At 44.4% G+C, this 26,653-nt stretch overlaps 1 protein-coding gene across 1 annotated transcript in view; it reads right to left on the bottom strand.

The window, feature by feature from the left end:
• Nucleotides 1-5,862: 5,862 nt before the first annotated feature.
• The window catches only part of LOC126484507 (uncharacterized), a 54,149-nt gene continuing 33,358 nt past the window's right edge, over nucleotides 5,863-26,653 (bottom strand). The window contains exon 4 of the mRNA XM_050108043.1: nucleotides 5,863-6,050. Coding sequence (XP_049964000.1) covers nucleotides 5,886-6,050 — 165 coding nt within the window. The 3' untranslated portion in view covers nucleotides 5,863-5,885. The remainder of the gene's footprint in view (nucleotides 6,051-26,653) is intronic.

The raw sequence follows: 26,653 nt of genomic DNA, 5'->3' as shown, positions 1-26,653 counted from the left end.
CGACCTAACATTGTCGCACTCCGTCGAGCACTTGGAATTTGGTGCTTTCGACCGCCGTTCGGCAACATTGCTGAGAACTTTACCGTACGGCGCCATCACTGCATTTATCTGTCCACTGGTACTTCGAATGGTAGCTTGAATATCCTGATCGTCCGTAATTCCAAATCGTCCGTGTGTTATGATGACTTCTCCTACGTTGCCGTCACAATGTTGTAACTTCATAGTTCCTGCTCAACACTCAACTACGTTGACGCTAAATTAGCATTCTTCAACTTGACAAAACTACGCCGCTCACTATCGAAAGATGGATTCCAAGGACATCCTCTGCATCAAGTTTCACTTCGTGTTCTAACCAATCTTCGATTTCGTGTAGCTTGGGTCGGGCGTAATTACGATCAAACGATAATTTCGAAGTATTTTTTCTGTTCAAGTGGGCCGTCACGGTATCATATTTCAAATTTCAATATCCGTAGAATTTCTGCAACGCTGCAAGAAGCACAGAGACTTACCACGAAGCACAGCAGGCCGCGGCGCACGAAACCCAGTAGACGTCCGCACAGAACGGCTGGCGCTGCGAGACTGCCAACTGAGCTAGCCAACCACAAGTTAAGACACCCCCCCCCCCCCCCCCGCCCTCACAGTTTTATTTCCGCCAGTACCTCCAAAACTTCACAGAAGCTCTCCTGTGATCCTTGCAACACTAGCACTCTGGAAGAGAGGATATTGCGGAGACGTGGCTTAGCCACAGCCTGGGGGTTGTTTCCAGGAGAGCTTATGTGGAGTTTGTAAGGTAGGAGACGAAATACAACTGTGAGGAAGGCAGGTGAATCGTGCTTGGGTAGCCAGGAGGTTTGTTTTAAAACCTACAGTACTTCTCGTTTGACCCGCTATCGGTGACCACTGAAGTTAGAGAAATAACACTGTAGATAATAAAGTTTATCGTAATAATTATATAACAAAATACTCTCTTCTTTGCATATCATCATTTGCCAAAATCTCGTTTCGATATCTCAAACCGTTTATGAGATATGAGAAATGTTGTGGATATTGGTTCTGGCTTCATCGCGATCGCAAATGTGCTAGCTACGTAAGATCAATTTTCTCGAGAGTGGTGACAGAGACCTCCACCCAAGTCTAAAGAAAAATTAAATATGTTAACTAAATTCCATAAGGCGGAATACATTGTGCAATATGAGTCAAACGCAAAATCCTAGCGACTCCTCTTTCTCACGCAGTGGCTTACTTAAATGCAAATACCACAAATGATGGGCAGTTTACTATGCAGTTGGTATACAAAGCTATAACTAATGCAAAAATGTTCTTTTTTATCGAAAAATTGCCGTAAAATCGTTTGACAAAGATTATTAGGCGTGCGCCTCGATTCTGTCTTCGCACCTGGCTGAAATCGGAAAAGAATGTCGGCCTCCCCTCCCAAACAATTAATGAATGACCTGGCCCAGAGCTTTGGACGAAATCGGGTCACTGCCCACCGGCCAGCGTACCCTGCGCCGACTCTGTGCTGGAGGCTGTTCCCACCTCCGACTCCGGGGACAGTTTATATGCTGGACAAACTTCAGCTGTCATTTCCTACCACAGTTGCCTGGAACATCACGGACTGTCAGCGGGCGACCGTCCCTGCTGTTTGCTGGACGCTTCGGCAGAGCCAGGTGCGCTGACAGCGGTGCGTTCAGCGGCTGCACTGGAGACTGCAGTGGCAGCAGGTAGTCCTCTCAGGCGGTCCCTGCCACAGGCGCGGTCTGTGCAGCCTGCTGCCACCACACGTCCCCGCTGCACCCCCATCCGTGTCGGCGCCTTCATGCTGGCGAGGCGACGCCCGCTCGCAGGCTGCGGCCCGTGTCTGCTCCGATAGCGAACCGCACCCCGGCTGGCGCCAACGTGCCGCTGCGTACACTGCCTCTCCGTGATACAGTGGCGAAAATGCACAAAGCCGCGCGGGAATAGCAGAGCGGTCCCGGGCGCTGCAGTCCTGGATTATTGTGCGGCTGGTCCCGGCGGAGGTTCGAGTCCTCCCTCGGACATGTGTGTGTGTGTTTGTTCTTAGGATAATTTACGTTAAGTAGTATGTAATCTTAGGGACTGATGACCTTAGCAGTTAAGTCCCATAAGATTTCACATACATTTGAACATTTTTGAAAATGCACAAACACGACGGGCCCTTCTGCAGTTGACGTATTACCTTTGCCAGAATTCGACCTACTTTTCTGCACATTGTCAGTTCTCCTATTGCGGCTCGCCTACCCATTTCCACACAGTATGTTTGCAGTACGGTACTGGACAAATATGTCTTTAAAGCAAGTGTGTTGTAAAGTTCTCCCGTTCGGCCCGAAGGTTGGTTTGAAGAACTAGTCTACATACCTACATTTATCTGAACTTGCTTCGGTCTCGGTCTGAAGTTCTATCCCTTTGATTTCCTTCCGTTAAGCAATTGATAATTTCTTGTGTTCTACAAACGGATGTATTCTCTTACTAATGTTTTCCCGTAATATCTTCCCCCTGTTAGATTCAGTACCTGCTTATCTGATATTCCAGCTACACATTTAATCTTCAGCATTCTTCCCTAGCGTCAAATTTAAAAATGTTACATTCTCTTCTTACCTGAAATGTTTACCGTCCACGTTTCACTCCCTTAGCATGTTACACTCCAAATACCTTCAGGAAGCACTGCGTAACACTTAAATTTTACATTAGGTGTTGAGAAGTCCCGTTTTCTTCTAGTGTTATTATCAGTGTAAATTGTTTATACTTTAGATATTATATATTTTGGATCATCAGTTACGATGGCTATTCGGAAAGTAGGGAACGATCGGTGTAGGAGGATGATATTTGTGTTTAACGTTCCGGAAACAACGAGGTTATTAGAGAAGGAGCACAAACTCGGATTAGGAAAGGATGAAGAAGGAAAGCGGCCGCGAAGCGATTTAGGGAAATCACGGGACACCCAAATCAGGATGGCCGGGCACGGGTTTGAACTGTCGTCCTCCCAAATGCGAGTTCAGTGTGCTAGCCACTGCGCTACCTCGGTCGCTCGAACGGTCTGTCGAGAAATGGAAATCACAGTGATGTACTGGGCACAGCCTGTAGGATGTCTGTAGACAGTGTGACGTCACTCTTCTCACCTCTGGATGAACACAGAGCCCGCAAAGATGCCTAGAAAGCAGTGTCTCCGGCCAAGTAAGGGTGTCTGCCGAGAGATTTCACCCGATTTCACGGAATCTCACATAACGTAACAGTCATGCCGCGCACTTCAGTGACAACCAGGACGCATCAGCAGCGTTTGGGATGTGAAGAGTTTGATCACCCACCATACAGTGCGGACGTTGCTCGCATCTTTGCATAAATGAACTGCTGGCTATGAGTACGGCATTTTGCCACAGACGAGGAGCTGCAATCCAGCGTGGATGTGAGAAGCGCAGGAGGCTGCCGTTACGAAGAGGGTGCTGGAAAAAGGCGGAGCGGCGACTGTGTAGCGAACTGCTGCAAGTTAAACAGTTTTGATTCTCACTGTGGTTCCCATTTCGTGACCGATTGTTCTTTCCTTTCCGAATAGGCTTCGTATTTTGCTTGTTAGAAAACTACTTTTAGGAGTCTACTTTCGGTATCTAATTCCCTCAACATTGCCTCATTTAACTGAACTACTTTGCATGATCATCTTATTACTTTTGTCGATGTCCTTCTTATAATCTCTTTTCGAGGCATTATCCACCGCGATCAACTTCCCACCAGGAGCTCTTTGCCGCCTCCGACAGTTGTCAAATTTAACTGTTTTTATTTATTTTCTCTGAACTTGAATTCTCTCTCCAAATTCCTTCTTCGTTATCTTTACTGCTAGCTCACTATATAGATCGAATAACGTTGGAGCTAGGCACAACCCCGTCTCGCTGTCCTCTCGCCTACTCATTCTGTTTGATGTCCTTTGACTACTGTAACTCCAGTTCTGTTTGTGTACGAGTTGTAAATAAGCTTTCCATTCAGATACATTACCTCTGCCAGGTTCAGAATTTTAAAGCATGTAGTGCAGTCAGTGCTGTATATACCTATAAATGCTGTGTATCCCGATCAGCTAGAACATTATCATCATCGACCTACTATCGATATAAATCTAACCGGGCGATAGCAGCGTCACACACACGGTGCCTATAATATCAGTGAGCGTGCTGTCCGTGTTTAGAATGGTCTTGACCGTGTTTGACCGAGAGCAAATTGTGACGGCCTGGAGCTTCGGCCCGAGCATTTGCGGAACTGCACAACTTGTCGGGTATTGGAGGAATGCTGTGGTGAGTGTGTTCAACACGTGGCCAAACCGAGGTCAAACCACGTCCAGACAAACGTAGGTTTCGGCGGCCACCCCTCGTTACAGATGTCCGGCGTTGTGAACTGGGCAGACTGGTAAAACAGGACAGGCGGCGGACTGTGGCGGAACTAAAATCAGAATTGCGGGCAGAGTTAACGCCACAACATCGGCAGCTACGACTGGAATCAGCAGGTGACCGTCGACGCTGGACGCTGGCCCAGTCGCAGAGCGTTGCACGGCCTCATGAGTCACGATGCATTGCTGATCATGCTGATGGGCGGGCGCGAACCATAGTCTTCCAGGGTACACGTGTACTGCATGGCGGAGACAAGCTGGCGACGGCTCCATTATGCCGTGGGAACATCCACATTGGCATCCTGGGGTCCAGTGGGGATCGTGAAAGACACCGTGACAGCCAAGAAGTTTCGTAAACTGTTTGCAGACCACGTAATCCCTTTATGATTATGTTTCCGGACGGCAGAGGCATTTTTCAGTAAGATAATGTGCCATGCCACAGGGCCAGTAGTATGGTGGAGTGGTTCGAGGCACACAGTGGCGAGTTCCAATTCGTGTGCTGGTCTCCCAATGCGCCAGATCTGAAACCGATTGGACGCATCTGGGCCTTGAGTGAACGTAGCCTTAGACCTCGTGGACACCATTCCTGCAATTTAGAGGAATTAGGTGACTTTTGTTTGTAGATGTGGTGCAAACTCCCTCCAGTGATCTAGCAAAGCCCCATTACTTCCGTGCCGCGACGAGTCGCCGTTGTTATCTGTGCCAAAGGTGGAGGTACCGTCTATTAGGTAGGTGGTCGTAATTTTCTTGCTGTGGCGTTCTCCACCAGACATCAGGGCGCCTAGAGTATCAGCAACCAAACTGACAGCCTGCAGCCGCGGGTTGCCCGCCTCGCAGGCACACCGAAGCACTACACAACCGACAGGCAATATTAATGAACGGCCACAGCAACAATCACGACAACACCACCACAGCAAAGACACCAGCGGCCACCAGGGGCCACTACCGGCCTACATAAACGTAAGTAAGAGGTCGCTGCAGATTCCGGAACTATTTTCACACGTCAAACCACGTGATGGAAAATAGTTCCGAGGTACTCATCCGCCGAAGCGCTATAAAGGCCGGCGCTCCGCCACGCATCGGCAGTTCATCGACCGCCAGCAGACTCGGATAGCTGCCGGGGCGGCAGCCTGACTTGGGTCTTCTCGCTGATCTCTGGATTAGGATCGGTATATCGGAGAAGTCTCTGGCGGAGACTAGTAGGAAATTATTTCAGTTGTTTTCTATCTTATTCTTGTATGTAGTTGTAATTCGAAGACGGATGACTGCTTTGTGTTGGTGTTATACATGGAGAATTTGTTTTGGTTAATTGAACAGTCCAATAAATTGTTTCGGACTTTGATCGTAGTTTCTTCTGCTTACGCAGACATATCAGTTCTGGCTGATCAGTGCAAATGTATGGGATGGAAGGAGCAGGTGAGTGATTAAAAAGAGAGAGAGACTCGTCTGCGCGTTCAGGGTGCTTTATTGGTGTTCAGCTTGGGGGCGGTCGCGCCGCCTAGTCGTCCGGCGAGGCGAACTCGAGCTCGGCGGCGGAGCACAGCGCCGCCCCCTGGCCGGCCTCCAGGGCGAGGCGCGCGCGGTACTGGCCCAGCGGCGCAGAGTCGCCGGCCGCCGCGTGCACCGGCTCGTCCAGGTCCAGCCCCAGCACCGCGTACGTGCCCTGCAACAACAGCGCCGCCGCGGCGGGTTAGCTGGGCCAGTAAACGAAGCGCCAGCTTACTGTGCGAAACCGTCCAACCTGCCTAGTGTCCCATATGCGTCTCGTGCCTACTACAGGTATCCTCAACCAGTTGATGAGATTGCCACATATGAGCACATTCATCCGACGTCTTCGAAAATTGCCCGCAGTCTACATCTACATCTACATACATACTCCGCAATCCACCATACGGTGCGTGGCGCAGGGTACCTCGTACCACAACTAGCATCTTCTCTTCCTGTTCCATTCCCAAACAGAACGAGGGAAAAATCACTGCCTATATGCCTCTGTACGAGCCCTAATCTCTCTTACCTTTGTGCGAAATATAAGTTGGCGGCAGTAAATTTGTACTGCAGTCAGCCTCAAATGCTGGTTCTCTAATTTTCCCCAGTAGCGATTCAGGAAAAGAACGCCTCCTTTCCTCGAGAGGCTCCCACCCGACTTCCTGAAGCATTTTCGTAACACTCGCGTGATGATCAAACCTACCAGTAACAAATCTAGCAGCCCGCCTCTGAATTGCTTCTATGTCCTCCCTCAATCCGACCTGATAGGGATCCCAAACGCTCGAACAATACTCGAGAATAGGTCGTATTACTGTTTTATAATCGGTCTCCTTTCCAGATGAACCACATCTTCCCAAAATTCTACCAATGAACCGAAGACAACTGTCCGCCTTCCCCACAACTGCCATTAAATGCTTGTCCCACTTCATATCGCTCTCCAATATTACGCTCAAATATTTAATCGACGTGACTGTGTCAAGCGCTACACTACTAATGGAGTATTCAAACATACACGACTCTTTTTCCTATTCATGTGCATTAATTTACATTTATCTATATTTAGAGTTAGCTGCCATTCCTTACACCAATCACAAATCCTGTTAAGTCATCTTGTATCCTCCTACAGTCACTCAACGATGACATTTTCCCGTACACCACAGCATCATCAGCAAACAGCCACACATTGCTATCCACCCTATACAAAAGATCATTTATGTAGATAGAAAACAACAGCGGACCTACCGCACTCCCCTGGGGCACTCCAGATGATACCCTCACCTCCGATGACCACTCACCATCGAGTACAGCGTACTGGATTCTATTACTTAAGAAGTCTTCGGGCCACTCACATATTTGGGAACCAATCGCATATGCTCGTACCTTAGTTAGGAGTCTGCAGTGCGGCACCGAGTGAAACGCTTTCCGGAAATCAAGGAATATGCCATCCGTCTGATACCCTTCATCCATGGTTCGCAAGATATCATGTGAAAAAAAGGGCGAAATGAGTTTCGCAGGAGCGATGCTTTCTAAAGCCGTGCTGATGCATGGACAGCAACTTCTCTGTCTCAAGGAAATTCATTATATTCGAACTGTGCGTATGTTCGTTAATCCTGCAACAAACCGATATTAAGGATATTGGTCTGTAAATTTGAGGATGATCCGTCCTGATGGATTCTTCTCGGGTTATCGGCCGACTGGTGGTGTCGTCTTGTGGCAACGTTTGGATGAGTTTCGTACCCATCATCTTGTGGCGAAGTGTCGGGATGCTGTGTTCTGCACATTTATACAGATGTTTGGCCGCCGTCCGCTTCTGTAGGCCGACCAATCACGTTCCTCCGGAAGGGGATACCCCGTCGGTGGTGGTGGCCGGCGACGAGACCCGGTGTCTGTCCAAACACCTGTATAGATATGCAGAACACAGCATCCCGACACTTCGCCAGAAGATGATGGGTACGAAACCCATCGAAACGCTGCGACAAGACGACGCCACCACTCGGCTGATAACCCGAGAAGAATTCATCAGTGGAATACGCCGAGAAAGAGTGCAGTCGCATCCCGCAGCCTCGCCTACCGTAACCCAGACGTGTACGTGAGGCCTCCTCTGTGTTGCCCCTGCTCCAACTCGTCGTACTGCCGCTCCACCTGAACACCCTCCATATCCCATCTCAAGGGAACTTCTACGAATTCCCTATTCCTGACCCGGAAAATATTAGCCATCCTACCACTTACACTGGGATGACAAAACTAGTGGGGTAGCGAAATCCGCTCATACAGATGGCTGGAGTATGTCGTACACGAGGTATAAAAGGGCAGTGCATTGGCGGAGCTTTATTTGTACTCAGGCGTCATGTGAATAGGTTTCCGACGTAATTATGGCCACATGACGAGAGTTAAAAGACTTAGAACGCGGAATGGTAGTCTGAGCAGGACGCACGGGACATTGCACACTGTCAAAAATGTGCCGAGAATACCACATTTAGGGTAATGCTTCTCACCACGGATAATGCTGTGGCTGACGACCTTAACAACCGAAAGTAGCGGCGTTAGCGTAGAGTTGCAATCATTGTTAACAGACCATCAACACTGCACGAAAGAACTGCAGAAACAAACTCAACCGTTACGACAGTATGGCGAAATTTGGTGTTAATGGGCAATGGCAGCAGACGGGAGTGCTTTTGCTAACAGCAGGACGCCGCCTGCAGCCCCTCTCCTGGTCTAGTGACCACACTGATTGGACCGTAGACGACTGGAAAACGGCCGCCTGGTCAGATGAGTCCCTATTTCAGTTGGTAAAAGCTCACGGTAGGGTTCGAGTGTGGTGTAGATCCTACGAAGCTATGGTCGCAAGATATCAATCAGGAACTACACAACCTGGTGGCGACTCCATAATGGCGTGGGCTGTCTTTATGTGGAATGGACTGGAGGTTGGAGACTATTCGCAGCCATACAAGGACTTTAAGTTTCCAAATGACGATGGAATTTTTGTGGATGACAGTGCACTATGTGAATGGGTCACAATTGTTCGCAGCTGGTTTGAAGAGCCTTCTGGACATTTCTAGCGAATGATTTGGCCATCCCCATCTCCCTACATAAATCCCATCTAACATTTGTCTGACACAGTGAAGAGGTCTGTTCGTGCCTAACATCGTGCACTTGCAACACTTCTATACTACTGGCCATTAAAATTGCTACACCACGAAGATGACGTGCTACAGATGCGAAATTTAACCGACAGGAACAAGATGCTGTGATATGCAAATGATGAGCTTTTCAGACCATTCATACAAGGCTGGCGCCGGTGGCGACACCTACAACGTGCTGACATGACGAAAGTTTCCAACCGATTTCTCAAACACAAACAGCAGTTGACCGGAGTTGCCTCGTGAAACATTGTTGTGATGCCCCGTGTAAGGAGGAGAAATGCGTACCATCACGTTTCCGACTTTGATAGAGGTCGGATTGTAGCCTATCGCGATTGCGGTTTATCGTATCGCGACATTGCTGCTCGTGTTGGTCGAGATCCAATGAGTGTTAGCAGAATATGGAATCGGTAGGTTCAGGAGGGTAATACGAAACACCGTGTAGGATCCCGCCTGCCTCGTACCACTAGCCGTCGAGCTGACAGGCACCTTACCTGCATGGCTGTAACGGATCATACAGCCACGTCTCGATCCCTGAGTCAACAGATGGGGACGTTTGCAAGACAACAACCATCTCCACGAACAGTTCGACGACATTTGCAGCTGCATGCACTATCAGCTCGGAGGCTATGGCTGCGGTTACTCTTGACGCTGCACCACAGACAGGAGCGGCTGCGATGGTGTACTCAACGACGAACCTGGGTGCACGAAAGGCAAAACGTCATTTTTTCGGATGAATCAAGGTTCTGTTTACAACATCATGATGGCCGCATCCGTGTTTGGCGACATCGCGGTAGCCGGCCCGAGTGGCCGAGCAGTTCTAGGCGCTACAGTCCGGAACAGCGCTGCTGCTACGGTCGCAGGTTAGAATCCTGCCTCGGGCATGGATGTGTGTGATGTCCTTAGGTTAGTTAGGTTTAAGTAGTTCTAAGTTCCAGGGGACTGATGACCTCAGCAGTTAAGTCCCATAGTGCTCAGAGCCATTTGAAAACGGAAAATGGAAGCGTGTATTCGTCATCGCCATACTGGCGTATCACCCGGCGTGATGGTATGGGGTGCCATTGGTTACACGTCCCGATCACCTCTTGTTCGCATTGACGGCACTTGGAACAGTGGACGTTACATTTCAGATGTGTTACGACGCGTGGCTCTACCCTTCATTCGATCCCTGCCAAAGCCTACATTTCAGCAGGATAACGCACGACCCCATGTTGCAGGTCTTTTACGGGCCTTTCTGGATTCAGAAAATCTTCGACTGCTGCCGTGGCCAGCACGTTCTCCAGATCCCTCACCAACTGAAAACGTGTGGTCAATGCTGGCCGAGCAACTGGCTCGTCACAATACGCCAGTCACTACTCGTGATGAACTGTGGTATCGTGTTGAACCGGCATGGGCAGCTGTGTCTGTACACGCTATCCAAGCTCTGTTTGACTCCATGCCCAGGCGTATCAAGGGCGTTGTTACGGCCAGAGGTGGTTGTTCTGGGTACTGATTTCTCAGGATCTATGCACCCAAATTGCGTGAAAATGTAATCACTTGTCAGTTCTGGTATAATATATTTGTCCAATGAATACCCGTTTATCATCTACATTTCCTCTTGGTGTAGCAATTTTAATGGCCAGTAGTGTGGTATTGTGGACGGCTGTGGAGGCAGCGTGCCTCGGTGTTTCTGCAGGGAACTTCCAGCGACTGGTTGAGTCCGCGCCACGTCGAGTTGCTGCGCTACACCGTGGAGAGGGAGGTCTGGCGTTATGTTGTGAGGTAGGCCACGACTTTTGTTACCGCAGTGTACGCTTGTACAAGCCTCCATCTCACCTCCCACATCCATCTTTGTGCTCTGGCTTCCCAACATCATTCCAGACGCAGCCTACTGTGTTTCCTCCCTTGCTTCAGCGACCCTTCCATCCTGCCGACGCAGCATCTGCTGGGAGCTGGTCTCTACGCTGTCAGACATTTCACCATCGTCGTCGTCGTCGTCGTCATCGTCGCATCGCCATCATCATCTCTTTAGCAACGCCCACAATGTGCGACACGATATTTTATAGTAAATAATCGAAAGGAAACATTTTTAATCTAACGTAAACCTATAAGTTGAAAATTTTAAATACAAGAATAATTCTAAAATTTAAGAAGGTTTTGGTCTGACGGTCCTCATAATTCTCCCATACCAAAAACGTCTGAGGGAGCTTACGGTCGTTAACTGTTTATTTGTATTGTTTTTAAATTGTGAAAATATAATGCACAAGCTTCAATACTGAAATGGTGCATTACGTGTTACGGCGGACAAACGAATATTTATCAGGAATAACGATATACCCTACCTCCAGTTGCGACTGACGGACTCAGATCAAGTTCTGACGGAAAATTCGGCGGGATAGTCTCCGCTTCATTATCGATGGACGAAATGTCAGGATCAATAATATTATCTTGGTCCGTGTTTGCATAGAAATACAGTAATATTCCAAATTGAGTCAGCCTTGATGCAAAACACCGTGTTATTTGTTTATTTCTTTATTATCCCAAACTAGTTTCGGCGACAAATATCACCATCATTAGTGGAGTTTTTTTAATCTAAAACGTGCAGAAAATTGTATGGTTGTACAAACACAGTAAAACATTATTACATTTTTCACAAATCGTCTTTTGAAATATAGTTTTATATTTATATTTATATTTAGCACTTTGTTTCTGATCCAGTGCTAAAGTTTTGTTTTATGTGTAAAAAGCAGCCACACACCATCCAACGAATGTGAGTACACGAATAGCTTAGCAACAGCTAAATACTCACCTAAATAACTGGTTTCCACAACACTACCACAACCCCAACTATATACTGCTGACATACGAAGTACACCTTTGAGTATTTTTTTACTAACAGCAGCTCATATGGTTGCAGATGACATGATGTTCGCTAAGTAAAAAGACGGCAACAGAAAAAAGAGCACAGAAGGTATGTCACAAACAGCGCCAATAATAGCTTAAAACATGCTGTAGCATACAATAAATAAGGTACCACAAAAGTATCAATATAAAACTATATTTCAAAGACGATTTGTAAAAATGTAATAATGTTGTACTGTGTTTGTACAACCATACAATTTTCTGCATGTTTTAGATTAAAAAAACTCCACTAATGATGGTGATATTTGCCGCCGAACCTAGTTTGTGATAATAAAGAAATAAACAAATAACACGGTGTTTTGCATCAAGGTGGACTCTATTTGTGATATTACTATTTCAAGATCAGTTCTTTAAGTAATTGTTAGTAGTGAATTGTGTTATAGAAAAGTGTGTGCGAGGTGTATTTCTGTAAGTTGGAAGGACGAACACAAAGTACAATGAACGGGAGCTCCACTATTTTCCTTACTCGATACGAAATGTTGGGGTGAGTTCTTTTAGCCACATGCTGTTTACACTCGGTTTGCACATGAAAGTCCAGAAACAGAGCACCAGTCAATAGAATGACATCTTTCACGATCGCCAGTAAAGCAAATAAGGTTAAATTCCGAGCGCCAAAAGGCCACGGCCGCAGTGAGCTGGACAGATCGCCGCACCCAGCGGCTGTACAACAGGAGAGGCCGCGAGAGCGCTGAGTCCTCCACGACAAAAGGCGTGGACTGTTGTCCAGTCTCCAGTGGTACTGTGCTGTTTCACTGTTAAGCTCGCCCACGTTCCGTTCCGTTGCACTGACGGGGCATTTTCTCTGCAGTTAAAATGGGAAGCTTTGCAAAGTCCGCCTTATTCCTATATTCGTTCAGAATGATTACCGTCATAGTTCAGAAACTGAAGCGCTCTTTAGACGGAAACCACTGCGGAAATGACGGCGATTTGTAAGAGGAAGTTAGTGAATGGTTCAACAGCCTGGCAGCCACTCAGGACGCGGAATGCATGGGAAAGTATGAGGGCTGCTCCCACAGATGCTTCAATTTGGACGGTAGATCGGCAGAAAAATAGCTGAGTTGAATAAATATATATGTCAAGAAAGACTTTCATTACTTTCAGAATGATTGCCGGATAAAGATCACTACAAGTCGAGTATACTCGCAGATCTCGGACCTCGAGACGGAGACAGGAGTCCCGGCATGGGGGCAACAGAGCTGCCCGGGTTCGCGTCGGTGCCGCGGGCGACGTGGCGGTCGCGTGAGCTGATAGTTGGTAGGGACAGGAAAAACCGACCGGTTGTAACCGACACCTGTACTTCAGTTCTGAATAACCGGTATTTTCCGGTGTTTGTTTGGTCTCGGTTATAAGTCTTTCTTATTTTTTTGCGATAACCAAGTAAATACAGAAATATCAGTTAGCCATAACAGCAGAGCTAAAATTTTTCGTTTTTAAAAAAGGAATGTTTTTATTCGTAAAATTTGCATTGGTTTGAGTTAACGCGTTATTAAACACACATCAAAAAAATTTCGCATCACCCCAGTTCCCAGAAATCCTGAAGACAGACGTTGACTGTGGATATTGTATCACAGACACAGTCCCTTTTCCAGAGATGTCACTAAATCCGCCCAGAGATGTAAAGAACCATGTATGAGCAGCGCCTATTAGACGGAGGGGGTCCGACAGCCGATCAGTTCCAGTCATTCCACCAGGAAGGAGGTACACGGCTCGTGTTGCCTGTAGTTCAACCATGCGTAGGCGGTCAATACTGCCGTTCGATCGCGTCCGCATTGTTACTTTGTGCCAAAAAGAGCTCTCAACAAGGTAAGTTCCTAGGCGTCTCGGAGTGAACCAAAGCGACGTTCTTCGGATAAGGAGGAGATACAGAGAGACAGTAACTGTCAATGACATGCCTTTCTCAGGCTTCCCAAAGGCTACTACTGCAGTGGATGACCGCTACCTATGGATCATGGCTCGTAGGAATCCTGACAGCAACGCCACCGTGTCGAATAATGCTTTTCCTGCAACCACCGATGAGGGTCGCATGTGCCTTCAACCTGACAATCGTCGGAGACGTGTTTGGAGGCAACCCGGCTAGGCTGAGCGTCTTAGACACGCCGAACAGCGAGTGCAGCAAGGTGGAGGCTCCTTGCTGTTTTGGGGTTGCATTATGTGTGCCGACGTACGCCGCTGGTGGTCATGGAAGGCGCCGTAAAGGCTGTATGATACGTGAATGTCATCCTCCGACCGATAGTGCAACCTTATCGGCAGGCTATTGGCGAGGCAGTCGTCTTCATGGATGACAATTCGCGTACCCATCGTGGACATCTTATGAATGACTTCCTTCAGGATAACGACATCACTCGACTAAAGTAGCCAGCATGTCCACCATACATGAAGCCTATTGAACATGCCTGGGATAGATTGATAACGGCTATCTATGGTCGACGTGACCCACCAGCCACTCTGAGGGATCTGCGCCGAATCGCCGCTGAGGAATGGGACAATATGGAGCAAAAGTGCCCTGGTAAACTTGTGGACAGTATGCCACGACTTTTTGGCTTTCTCACTCACTGATTTCGCCGTCGGCCTTGCGGTCGTTCGCCGTTTCTCAGAGGCCGACTCATAGCACACCCGCCACTGGGCAGTGGCTGCTACGGTGAGAGTATCTTGAACAGCAATGTCACTTTCTCTTCTAACTCAATTATGGAGAATAAGAGCGAAACATACCAATAAATAAGAAAATGAATTGTGCCAAAGAACGATAATAGAGCACTGTCATATATAAATAACCTGAACTATCGCTTACGCCTGCGAGAGCGCAGCATTGTAAATAACATCGTTGGCTTATTAGTGTTCCATGATTTTTAAGAAACTTCTGTATTCCGTGACTTTACAATGATTTTTTTCCCCTGATACTGCACTGGAACACCGAAGGGCGTATTTTCAAAGGAGGTGTACCCCTATTGTTAAAAAAGAAACGACAGCCGCCATTGCTGCGAGATATCAGCAAATATTAATTTTTAATTTTTGTCAGTATACCCCCCCCCCCCCCCCCCTTGTAAGAAGCTGAATATATACTGTAATAGTTGAGCACCGAGAAGAACTTTTTTGTGAAATAGGTATTGTTATCTCTAAAGGTAAAATTTTTCTCATTTCTGAAGTGGATATTATACTCATCTTTCCTCTCCTAGTAATTACGATGCAAAGTGCAAGCAAGCAGAAGACTTTGTATTTTGAATGCTAGGTAGTACTGTGCGATCCCTGTTTAATAACACTGTCTTTTGAAATGAACACATTCTCTTTTGTGAAAAGCGAATATTTGTCGAACTTGCCCTACCGTCACAGACTGTCACCGTAGTTCAGAATCGTATCCGCCTGAGTTGCTCTTCAATAACAACGTCAAGAATTTTTAAGAGCTACATTACGACGCAGATCTTAAAAAGCTGTACGCCGGCTGCTAGGAAGAACTTTAACCTTGCGTGCGCTCGATTACACTCCGGAGACGCCGCGCCTTGCTGCAAAATTAATAATTTACTCTTTCTCAGCCAAGAAGACAGTAATTAGGATCCATAGGACTAAATATTTTATTTTTGATGAAAAAGTCAATTTCAATTTTGATATTCAAAAGTAACGCCAAAGTTACAATCAATTTTGCAGCTGAAAGTTTAGAGGCTGCCTGTGTGTTTGTCTTTTTGCTCTTTTCAGGAATACCTAATAATTTTTCTAGTGGCCAAGGGAGGGTCACTAGAGCTGAGAAGCGCACGTGGTTGTGCAGCCACCTCGGCGTCCCGAGTACACAGTACCGTGTACTCAGTGCGGCGAGGGAGCGGCGTGCACAGCAGACGACCACCGCTTACGTCACGCTGATGAGCCAAAACATTATGGCCGCACCCCACCGCGGCGCTCGATGCCGCCTTGTGGCGTTGCGGTCACGCGACGCCGTAACAAAAGTGTGTAAGCGGAGCAGCTACGGACGGCGGATCACCCTAGCAAACATACGGGAAATCCATTGAGACAAGCGGCTCTGACAAAGGGCAAATTATTATTATGCAGAGCCTGTGAACGAGTATCTCGAAAACGGCGAAGCTGGTCGGATCTTCACATGCTGTGAGCATCTACTGGAAAAGGTACAAGGACAGCGAAACTACCACCAGGCGCTAAATTGTCGGACGTCCACGGCTCTTCACAGAATGTGGGGTTCGGAGGCTTGTCTACTCTGTAAAGTTGGATAGATTATGACCTGTGGCATCTCTGCTGAAAGAACACTATGCTGGTGCACGCACAAGTGTCTCAGAGCACAATGTTCATCGTACATTGTTGATAATGAAGCTCCGCAGCCGACCATCCCTATGTGTAGACATTATGACTCAACGACATCGTCAATACAGTTACAGTGGGACTGGAACCGTCGGCATTCGACCGTCGATCAATGGTTCTTCCAATGAATAACGTTATTGCTACACTAGGTCGACGGTCGTCACCACAAGCGCCATCATCGATTGAACGGCGGCTCGTAAAGTGCAGCGCGCCACGGACGCAGGCTGGCGGGAGTAGTATTATGCTACGGGAGACGTTCTCCTGTGCTTGCATGGGACTTATGACAGTAATCGAAGACCAGCTGACAGCTGCGAACCACCTGCATCCCTTCGTGTTGGATGTCTTCCCCGACGGCGATGTCACCTTTCAGCAGAACACAGTCGTCCGTGACTCGGAGCCAGACCCATGCTCAGGGGTTTGAGGAGCATTATAGCGAAGTCACGCTGATGTCGCGGCGTCAAAATTAGCCTGGTGTAAAGCCCACGGAACCCGTCTGGGTCGCTATCGGGTGCCTTCAGCGCGCATGCAAATCAGCGGCCCGTTATTTACGCGAAATACATGACCTGTGCGGCGATATCTAATGCCGCATACCTCTACAAACCTATTAATAAACTGTCACGTCTCTCATACGAACAATTACTGATGTATTTCGTTCCAAATATGGATGACGAGGTATTAAGGAGGCGGTCGTAACGTTCTGGCTCATCAGTGTATCATTAGGAGAAATGCTCATAAAGCGTGTACATGCCACGAGAAATGACACGCGGTTTCGTCTTTTTGACAGTTTATTTGGAATGTTTACCACTATGTGTATCTTCGCAAGTCACGCCACATCAGTGATACGTATTCTCTGGCTAGTAGAGGCTGTAGCGTTATTTAGTTGAACTAGCTCGATCGAGGTAGTCGGATGCAGTTACGGCACAGAGACGGGCCTGGATGACGGACGTGCAACACAGAGAATGATTTTTTTTTTTTTTTGAGATGCTGCATGATCTGTAATTGAGGATTAAGGATAAGAGATGATCTGCGATCATTTTATAGAGACAATACTTTGGAAAAGATCATTGCTATTGAATTTATTTTGCTGCAGGCTCTAGGCAAGTAATTATTACAGTTTAAAAATTCATTGTGTCTAACCATACCTACATGTTGGTATCCAGGGTGAATTATCAGTCATCTGTTATGTATGATTTAGTTTCCTCTCACCATTGTTCGGTAAAAGGGTATCATTTAAAAGGGCGAAGAGTAATTTTAAGAATTTAAATATTATGTGTGAAAGTAATTTTATGATGATATGACCGCTGAGAAAAAATGAAATGATAATTAAATCAAGAACCTACGCTGTCGACAGGCGTTGATATACATCAACAGGGACAGTTGAAAATGTGTGCCCCGACCAAGACTCGACCCCGGGATCTCCTGCTTACATGGCAGACACTCTATCCATCTTTTTTCTTTTTTGTTGATCTCATTTTGTTCTATATTGTTCATTGAATTTGTTCGTGTCGGACGTCCGATGACAACCGTTCAGGTTGTTCGTTGATCCGTTCACTCAGTTTTTTTTTATTATAGAGGGTAGCTAAACCCTCTGACCGAACACGCTGAGCTACCGTGCCGGCATCCATCTGAGCCACCGAGGGCACAGAGGATAGCGCGACTGCAGGGACTTATCCCTTCCACGCTCCCCGTGAGACCCACATTCCCAGCTTAATGTCCACGCACTACATTCGTAGTGCCCCTGCCCATTACACTCATTACTCGCGGCAGACAATCTTACCGAGTACCGTAAGAGTTCGGGCAATCCGTGTGGTTCAAAAATGGTTCAAATGGCTCTGAGCACTATGGGACTTAATATCTGAGGTCATCAGTCCCCTAGAACGTATAACTACTTAAACCTAACTAACCTAAGGACATCACACACATCCACGCCCGAGGCAGGATTCGAACCTGCGACCGTAGCGGTCGCGCGGTTCCAGACTGAAGCGCCTAGAACCGCTCGGCCAATGCGTGTGCATACAGTACAAAAGAAGGAGGTCAATGGCCGGTCAGCCTTAACGATATGAAGATGGTATCTGAGAAAAAGTTACGCTTCATCCTAGATGGAATTTCATTACAAGGATTCAGCATAATTCCGGAATACTTCCCTTTTGTCATTTATAAATATTTCTTGAAGCTTACCCTCACACATGCTATGAAAGTAGATTTGACAGAAGCTGCAGTCTCACGCCTTGGACTACTGCATCCACAGTGAACTGTATTTTCAGAAGAAAAACAACAGTTTAATTCAGGAAAGCAACGTAGTAAAAAAAGACAAGGCACTTTTCCCAGCAGATGATTTATTTTGCGAACATGCAGTCCAGAACGTCACATTTTTGCAGTGTACACGCAGAGCAGAGACGAGATACGCGCTGCGAGATAAAAAACAATTGTAGGGCCTAAACAAACCTGAGATGAAATCAGCATCAGTTATACTAGAAAATAAATCTCTAGAATGTGACTTGCTACAGTAGTCTAGCTAATGAACATTTAGTTCACGTTTGTACCACACTTTAAGGAACCATTTGCACTCGAGCACAGACAATATTTAATTTATTTAACTTAGATTATATGTATCGATTTTTTAAGACAAGAGAATGCAAAATAAAGGAATTAACACCGCTCTCTTGTCGCAGCCAGTAGGCATCTTCACTCTCTTATGTCATTCGTTGTCCTAGAAGGACGTAATATTTTGTGCGGCTCTACAGTTAGCCATATTGATATTTATGTGCAGAAAAGAGGCGCGGAATTAATAAGTCGCTCTCATTTGTGAATTATCTGCAATTATTTACTTCGAATTTTACGTAAGTGTCATTTGTATCGTAATGTGTATGTTAAAATGAATATATGTTTTATTTAATCGTATGCTTTTCTGTATTTTAGTAGTTTTAGTAACTCCATTTTCATGATTGAAGCTGAAGTCAGATATCATACTTTGTCTACAAAAAATACATAATGAGCCCTTGCTACGTTCCGTACATCTTCGGACGTGCGAAGCTCGATAAATTCACGGCGTAAATTTTAATCTCTCAATTACTTATCCAACCAAAACAAACAATAATTATTATTATTACAAATTAATTATTATTATATATTATTTTATTTTTATTTGTTAAAACACCAATGTAAAGTAATGTTAAAATTGACAGGGAGGATCATTCCCAATCTTACAGCGACTCATGTAAACTCTTTTCTTTTAAATTCTGATGCTGTGCGTCATAGTTCATTAAACATGTGAAAGTTGTTAAGGAATACAACAAAAAACTGGAAGAGCATATTGTTAAAAGGAAGGAAGGAAGTAATAAAGAAGTTGTAAAGAGTAAAGAAACTAATAAAATACAGGACGAAAACATTTCGAGGAGGCTTGAAGTGAGTAATAAAAATTTCAGAGATGAACTTTTGGTTAATTTTAGCGAATTATCCATTCAGATTAGGAAAGAGATGTGTGATGATTTGAAGTCTGACGTAAATAGAGCCCAGGCTTGAATATATGTTAAGAGGTCGCAATTCCAATAAAAAACTGATGAAAGTCAAACAGTCCCTTTTCTCGATTCGGAAGAATTTCAATCGTTGCTCTGTTCCGAACAAGGTCAAATGCCCATTAACCAGCATCATAAACAAGAAGTTAAGAATACTCATTAATAGCTTTGTCATGTCGGAAAGAAAATCAATGAAGCGGGTCATGTCAATAGGCGAGACAATTTTCATTTTAGAAATACTGATGAGCAAGCAAAGACGTAGCAGGTGGGAAGAGTTCATCCGTCATCGTGACTGTTTTCACACACAAGAGAGCTGGGAAGCAACTTGTAGTGCGAGGAAAAATACATGCTCACACAATAATTATGGTTTTGATAACAAACATTTTCTCAGTCTTAGGAAATTTAAAATTTTCTGAAATGTTGGGAACGAGATTCACTCAATGGAGTGGTTCCTACAATTTGATTATTCCCTTCCACCTATATGACCTGTTGGTCAGAACTTAGAATTTATGTGCAATTATCTCAAGGCAGAACCAGCCGCAAGAATACATGCGTAAGCTGGAGAACGTTTTTGTTACGCATCCTTGTCAGCTTACTGGTCAGAGACAACACATCACCGCGTAACTACAGCGTTATTGTGCTCAACCCTTAACTCACGAGGTGTGGTCTCTCAGGCCGCGAGAAAATTTTCGAACTCGTTCTCTAAGGTCATTTCCCGCAGAATGCCTCTATATCCTCCCCACCTTCCTTAAATCGCCAACCCTCCAATGTTTTTTTGTTGGTTGCATTATCGCCTTCTTTTTTTTGTTGTTGACACGTCTTACTGAGACATGTTGGAGGCTTCTAGACTGTGCCTAGTGAACTAAATACCCGTTTTCTTCAGTATGGTACAAAATGTGTTCGCAGGAATGCGTCAATGTCAACGATCCTAAGTGTAGCGGAATTGTTTGTCGTTGGATGGAGGAAGGTATCAGACAAAAAGGACACAGTTTTTCAGAAACCAGGGATCACAGTTCGACTAGCAGAGGATCACACAAAGAAAGAACTTCGTGACAGTTGTGATGGTGACATTTGCACTTCTCCAATAAAATTTACAATTTCAAATGCTTTGCGCTTTAAATCTCGGTTTAAACGTAGGTATACGTTACAGAAAAGTTACTTAATGAGTCAAGAATTAAGAACTTTATAAAGTTTGACTTCTCAAGTTCTGCGTGCTTTTTCGAGCACATGATGCGTAAGAACGAGTTTTTCACAAATAGCTACAGCCCCTCCAAACTAATACGAATTTTTCTGACGCAATTACCAGTTAGACTCAGATACATAGTTTTGGCGGGCCATTGCAAGAACGACGCGGAAGCATTTAAAGGTTTGTTGTGAAAGCTAGAATTCGATAACGATGAACAGCCACCTCGTTCATCAACAACTATGTTAACCTCAGACAAAATTACTGCCCATAGAGTGATCAGCCTCACCACTGGAATTCGAGAGGGCAGTTTAACAGTAATTAGGAAGATAGGAGTCATTCAGTGGGACACCATTTATTCCGAGAAAACGATTGGACTTCCAGGGGTAGCTTTCACAATTGCGGTTACTGAGGCAGAAATATTGAACGCGGCTTGTGGAATCGAAGAAGATACGAATACGAAAATCATTTCATCCGTAATAATTATGACTAAAGATCTAATCGAAACTGGAGAGATCAAAGATGTTTAGTGCAGATCGGAATGCGAGTGTTACTGAGATCAACAGACCTACTTAATAATAGGATCGAGACGATGCGTCATAACAGTGAGGTGCGATGCAGCCGGCAACCAACATGTTCGCCTACATAGCAAACAGTTCATCCATCAGAGTAAATATAGTCCATTTAGAGGAGAATGACAATAAGCAGAACACTTCAGCTCACCCTATCATCACCGTCCATGTTTGAAAGATATTGTTACCTGCGTTCTAAATTCAGCGAGTCCCATTTATGGTATTAGTGATGTGTATTCAGTAAATGTTAGAAAGTAGCTGTCTGTCTGAAATTACCACTGCAACGTAAAAAGGTAATTACAGGAAAGAGGGCTGATGTGAGGAACCGAACTCGGCTATTTTGCGTGTCAAGGACATGAGTTTTCGGGAAATTCTATAATATTCCCACTACTTACTATAGAAACAACTTTGGGTGTTGATTTCTTGAGTAAACATAAAGCGATTTCAAACTTCAGTAGTAAGAAGAGAAAACTGCCAATTAATGGTATCTTAGTGTGTTTGAAGTTTGAGGATTGAATTTCAAAGGAAGAGGAGGACGAGAATTGTTTAAAGTTTCTTTCTCCACTCAACTCACAAACTTCGTATAAGTCCTTCTGTATTAAGATGAGTAATGTAAAGGCATCTCATTATGAAAGTGAAGAGTATGCTAAGACACAAGAAATTATATTAGGCAAATTTGACGGTTCTCCTGAGACAGACAAACAAAACCATTTTAAAATTCTACATTCATACTGCGATAATTTCACTAATAGAGCAGGAATTCAACGGATTGCGCATGTGAACGCTGTAGATGTGGAAACTTTAAGGACTCACAACTTACGAGGTCTCCATAATGTGTCTAACATAAAACCGTTCACTGAATGACTCAAAGTGTAATTGTACATAAATGTAAGAAAAAAATTTCTACCTTAGAATTAATAAGTGAGATGTTCTTGTTGAGGAAGACTATAGTATCTAGGGATATGTGTCAACCTCTTCATCTCAGAGTGGCAGTTGCAACCAAATATTCACTCGCCCTCAGTTACTTGCTGGATGTATTCCAGGCTCTGTTTTCCTCTACAGTTTTTACCCTATACAGCTCCCTCTAGTAACATGGAAGTTATTCCCTGACGTTTTAACAGATGTCCTACCATCCTGCCCCTCCTTCTTGTCATTGTTTCCCACATGTTCCTTTCCTGCCGATTCTGAGGAGAGCATCCTCATTCCTTACCTTATCACTCCACGTAATTTTCAGCATTCGGCTGTAGCACCATACCTCAAACGCTTCGATTCTCTTCTGTTTTGAGTGTCACACAGTCCATGTTTGACTACGATACAATGCTGTGCTCCAAACGAACATTCTCAGAAATTTCTTGTTCAGATAGAGACCTATGTTTGATACTAGTAGATTCTGCTTATCCAGGAGTGCCGTTTTTGTAGTGCTACTTAGCTTTTGAAGTCCTCCTTGTTTACCATTCCTAAAGTCAAACTGATAGTAATCTAAGAAATCCTCATTGTCTTTTCCAATCTTCTGTGCATTAGTCTTGTCGGCATCTTGGATACATGAACTGTTAAACTGATTCAGCTCTTGCTGTTTTCGGTGTTTTGTGGTCAATATTTTTTCGAAAGTCAGTTGGTATATCGCCAGTTTCATGCATTCTACACATCATCGTGTTTTGTTGCAATTTCCCCCAATGATTTTAGAAATTCTGATGAGATGTTATCAGTCCCTTCTACTTTATTTGATCTAAAGTTATCCAATGCTCTTTCAAATTCTGATTGTAATACAGTATGCCCTAGCTCTTATAAACCGACTTCTGCTTCTTCTTCTTCTTCTTCTTCTGTCACATCAGACAAATCTTCCCACTCATAAAGGTTCTCAATATACTATTTCCAACTATCTGCTCTCTCCTCTGTATTTAACAGTGGAACTCTCATTCCCCTCTTATGTTACCACCCTTGTTCTTAATTTCGTGGATGGTTGTTTTGACTTTTCTACGTGTTGAGTCAACCCTTCTGACAGTAATTTCTTTCTCGATTTCTTCACATTTTTCATGGAGCCATTTCTTGTTAGCTTCTTGCAGTTCATATTGATTTCATTCCTCAGCGACTTTTATTTCTGCATTCCTGAATTTCCCTTAAAATTTTTGTACTTCCTTCTTTAATTGTTCAGCTGAAGTATTTCTTTTGTTTCCCATGATTTCTTCGCAGATTCGTTCTTTGTATTACGTTTTCCTTTCTAGATTCTGTGACTGGTGTTTTCAGATATGTCTATTCCTCTGCTATTGAACTGCCTACTGAGCTATTCTTTAAGGCGCTCTCTATAGCCTTAGAGGACTTCAAGTGTATCACTTCATTCCTCAGTACCTCTTTATCCCAGTTCCTTGGGTACTGATTCTTCATGACTATTCTCTTAAACTTCAGTTTACTCTTCATCACTAATAAACTGTGATCTGAGTATATAAAAGCTCCTGGGCACGCCTTACTGTCCAGTATTTGATTTCGAAATTTTTGTCTGAGAATGATGTAATATAACTGAAGTCTTCCAGTATCTTCCGAGTTTATCCAAGTATATCTCCTCATCTTGTGATTCTTGAACATAGTATTCGCTGTTACTAACTGGAATTAATTGAAGAACTGGATTAGTCATTCTTCTCTATCATATCTAGCACCAAGCCCGTATTCTCCCATAACCCTTTCTCGTACTCCTTCCCCTACAAATGTATTACAGTCCCCCTGAGTATTGCAGTTTCACCTCCCTTTACCTGCTAAATTACCATTTCAGTATCGTCATATAATTTCTCTAGCGCTTCATGTTCTGCTTGCGACATCGGCATGTGTACCTGAACTATTGTTGTAGGATTTGTTTGCTGTCAGTTCTGATGAGAACAACCATGTCACTGAACTGTTGACAGTAACTCACTCTCTACCCTACCTTCCTATTCATAACGAATCCTACTCCCGTTATACCATTTTCCGCTGCTGTTGATATCTACCCTATACTCATGTGACCAGAAATCTTCGTCTCATTCCAGTTCGCTTCACAGTCCCCCACTATATCTAGATTGAGCCTTAGCATTTCCCTTTTCCGATTTTCTAGCTTTTCTGCCACATTAAAACGTCTGACATTCCATGTGACGACTTGTAGAACGTTTTCATGTCTACGGTTATTCAATCTTTTTCTCATGGTCACCTCCCCCTCGACTGTCCCCTCCCGGAAGTGCGAATGGGCGCCTATTCAGGAATCTTTTACCAATGGGGAGATCATAATGAGACATTTTCAATTACAGGCCACATGTGTGGTGGATACACATTATGTGTCTATAATGCAGTGGTTTCCATTGCCTTCTGCATCCTCATGTCATTGATAATTGCTGATTCTTCCGCCTTTAGGGGCAGTTTCACACCCCAGGGGAAAGAGAGTGCCAGGAGCCTCTGTTCTTAGGGGCAGATGTCATATGACACCTGTTCTGGTATCAGATGTAACAGAGACGCCATTACATACGAGATGACTTTGGACAGAATTTATTTTAAATTGTGCAGCCAAGTTTTCTCCAGTTTATGTTACTGAATAATAATTTGGTTCTGAAAGATGAATTAACGTCATCTTATCATTTGACACAGACTCTGTCAACGAGACAGACAGACAGAATCGCTGCATACCGAAGACTACAGCTATTGTGCCAATATTTATACTATTCAGAGTTTGCATGGTGCCTTTCCGGATAATTCAGCCAACTGTTAAAAAGGGTGTGACATCAGTGCAATGACAGTAAGCATAATATTTCTAGGCTGCATTTTTATAATTGGAAACAGATTGTAAAATGGATTGTTATGTTCAGTTCGTACAGTTTACAGCCATCACAGTGTCTTCAACACAATGAAGAGTAATTAATCACTTAGTTTGACTATTACAATCAGAGCAATGAGCTCACTTAAACTCATGCAGTAATAGTTTCATGAAAAATACTTCCAGTAAAATTACAGACTGTTCTCGTGCCTTCATCACATTACAAACCAAATACTACTGTAAACTTTATTGACATTACAACGTTTCACAGTATTTCCTGCAATAATATTCTACATTATTCTGTGTATTAGAAGTTTTGTATTTAGGCGTTATCATGAGTGTTGACTTGCAAAATTTATTTGTGTCTGAAAGCTCTTGAGATTTCTCCCTTTTTTTCAGTCATCTCAAGGTGACTATTCAAGTTTTAGTTCACCATCAATCCGCATTATAGTCCATTACATGATTACCATTTATAAGTTACCGTGTGATAGCTGAGTGTTGGTAATAATACTGTGCAATCATTATTCTCATATGCTTCTACCATAGTCTGGTGCTACACGGTCAAGTTTAATAGCAAATAAAAAGATATGGGCATCAAAAGATGCTCCATGCTCTGTAACTGAGGATTAAGGATAAATGATGATTCGAAATGATCTTTAAGAGACAACAGATTTGGGAAAAGGTAACTATTCTTGAGTTAATTTTTCTGCAAAGTCTAGATGAGCCATTATTGTAGTGTAAAGATTTCATTGTGTAACAATGTCCAACTGTCGGTGTCCAGGGTGAATTATCAGACATCAGTTTAGTGTAATATTTAGTTTCCTCCAACCACTGTTAATAGAAAGTATTTCACTTAAAAGTGAAAGGAATGCGAAAAAAGTAATTTTTATGATGGTACGACAATGTTGAGAGAAAGTTATTGTTCATGCTAGTTGGAGTTTTTCTTCAGTCACATTAAAAGGAGTCATTATAGATGCAGAATACTTTCCTTTTGTGATTTATAAATATTTCTTGAAACTTATCCTCACAAATTTAGCGAAAGATAGATTTGCGTATACAGTGAGTTGTTCATTTAGATCATTGCACACTTCAAAGCGACGAAGTGAGGCATCGGAATTCCTTGAGGACAAAAGTAAATGTGACTGACATAGGTAATTGTTTTAAAGTGAATGTGTTGTACCATAAAGAGCCAGTTTCGAAACCACTGTCCAACTGGAACGAAATAACAGTTGTTTTCAGTTTTCAGACAGTGGTTCTCGGAGCCCACTGACGCAGCATATCTTAGCGCCTTGGCCGTTTTTGCTAGGGTTTCTGTTCGGCAGATATACTTTGGATTTTACTCCGAGTGCGCGAAACTGTGATAGATCGTCTGTTTCTGCAGCAGATTTGAATTTCGTAGGTT

Source organism: Schistocerca serialis, chromosome 6, assembly GCF_023864345.2.
Source record: "Schistocerca serialis cubense isolate TAMUIC-IGC-003099 chromosome 6, iqSchSeri2.2, whole genome shotgun sequence".
Lineage (NCBI taxonomy): Eukaryota > Metazoa > Arthropoda > Insecta > Orthoptera > Acrididae > Schistocerca > Schistocerca serialis.
Note: the sequence above shows the minus strand (reverse complement) of the source record. Positions and strands in the feature narration are given on the sequence as shown.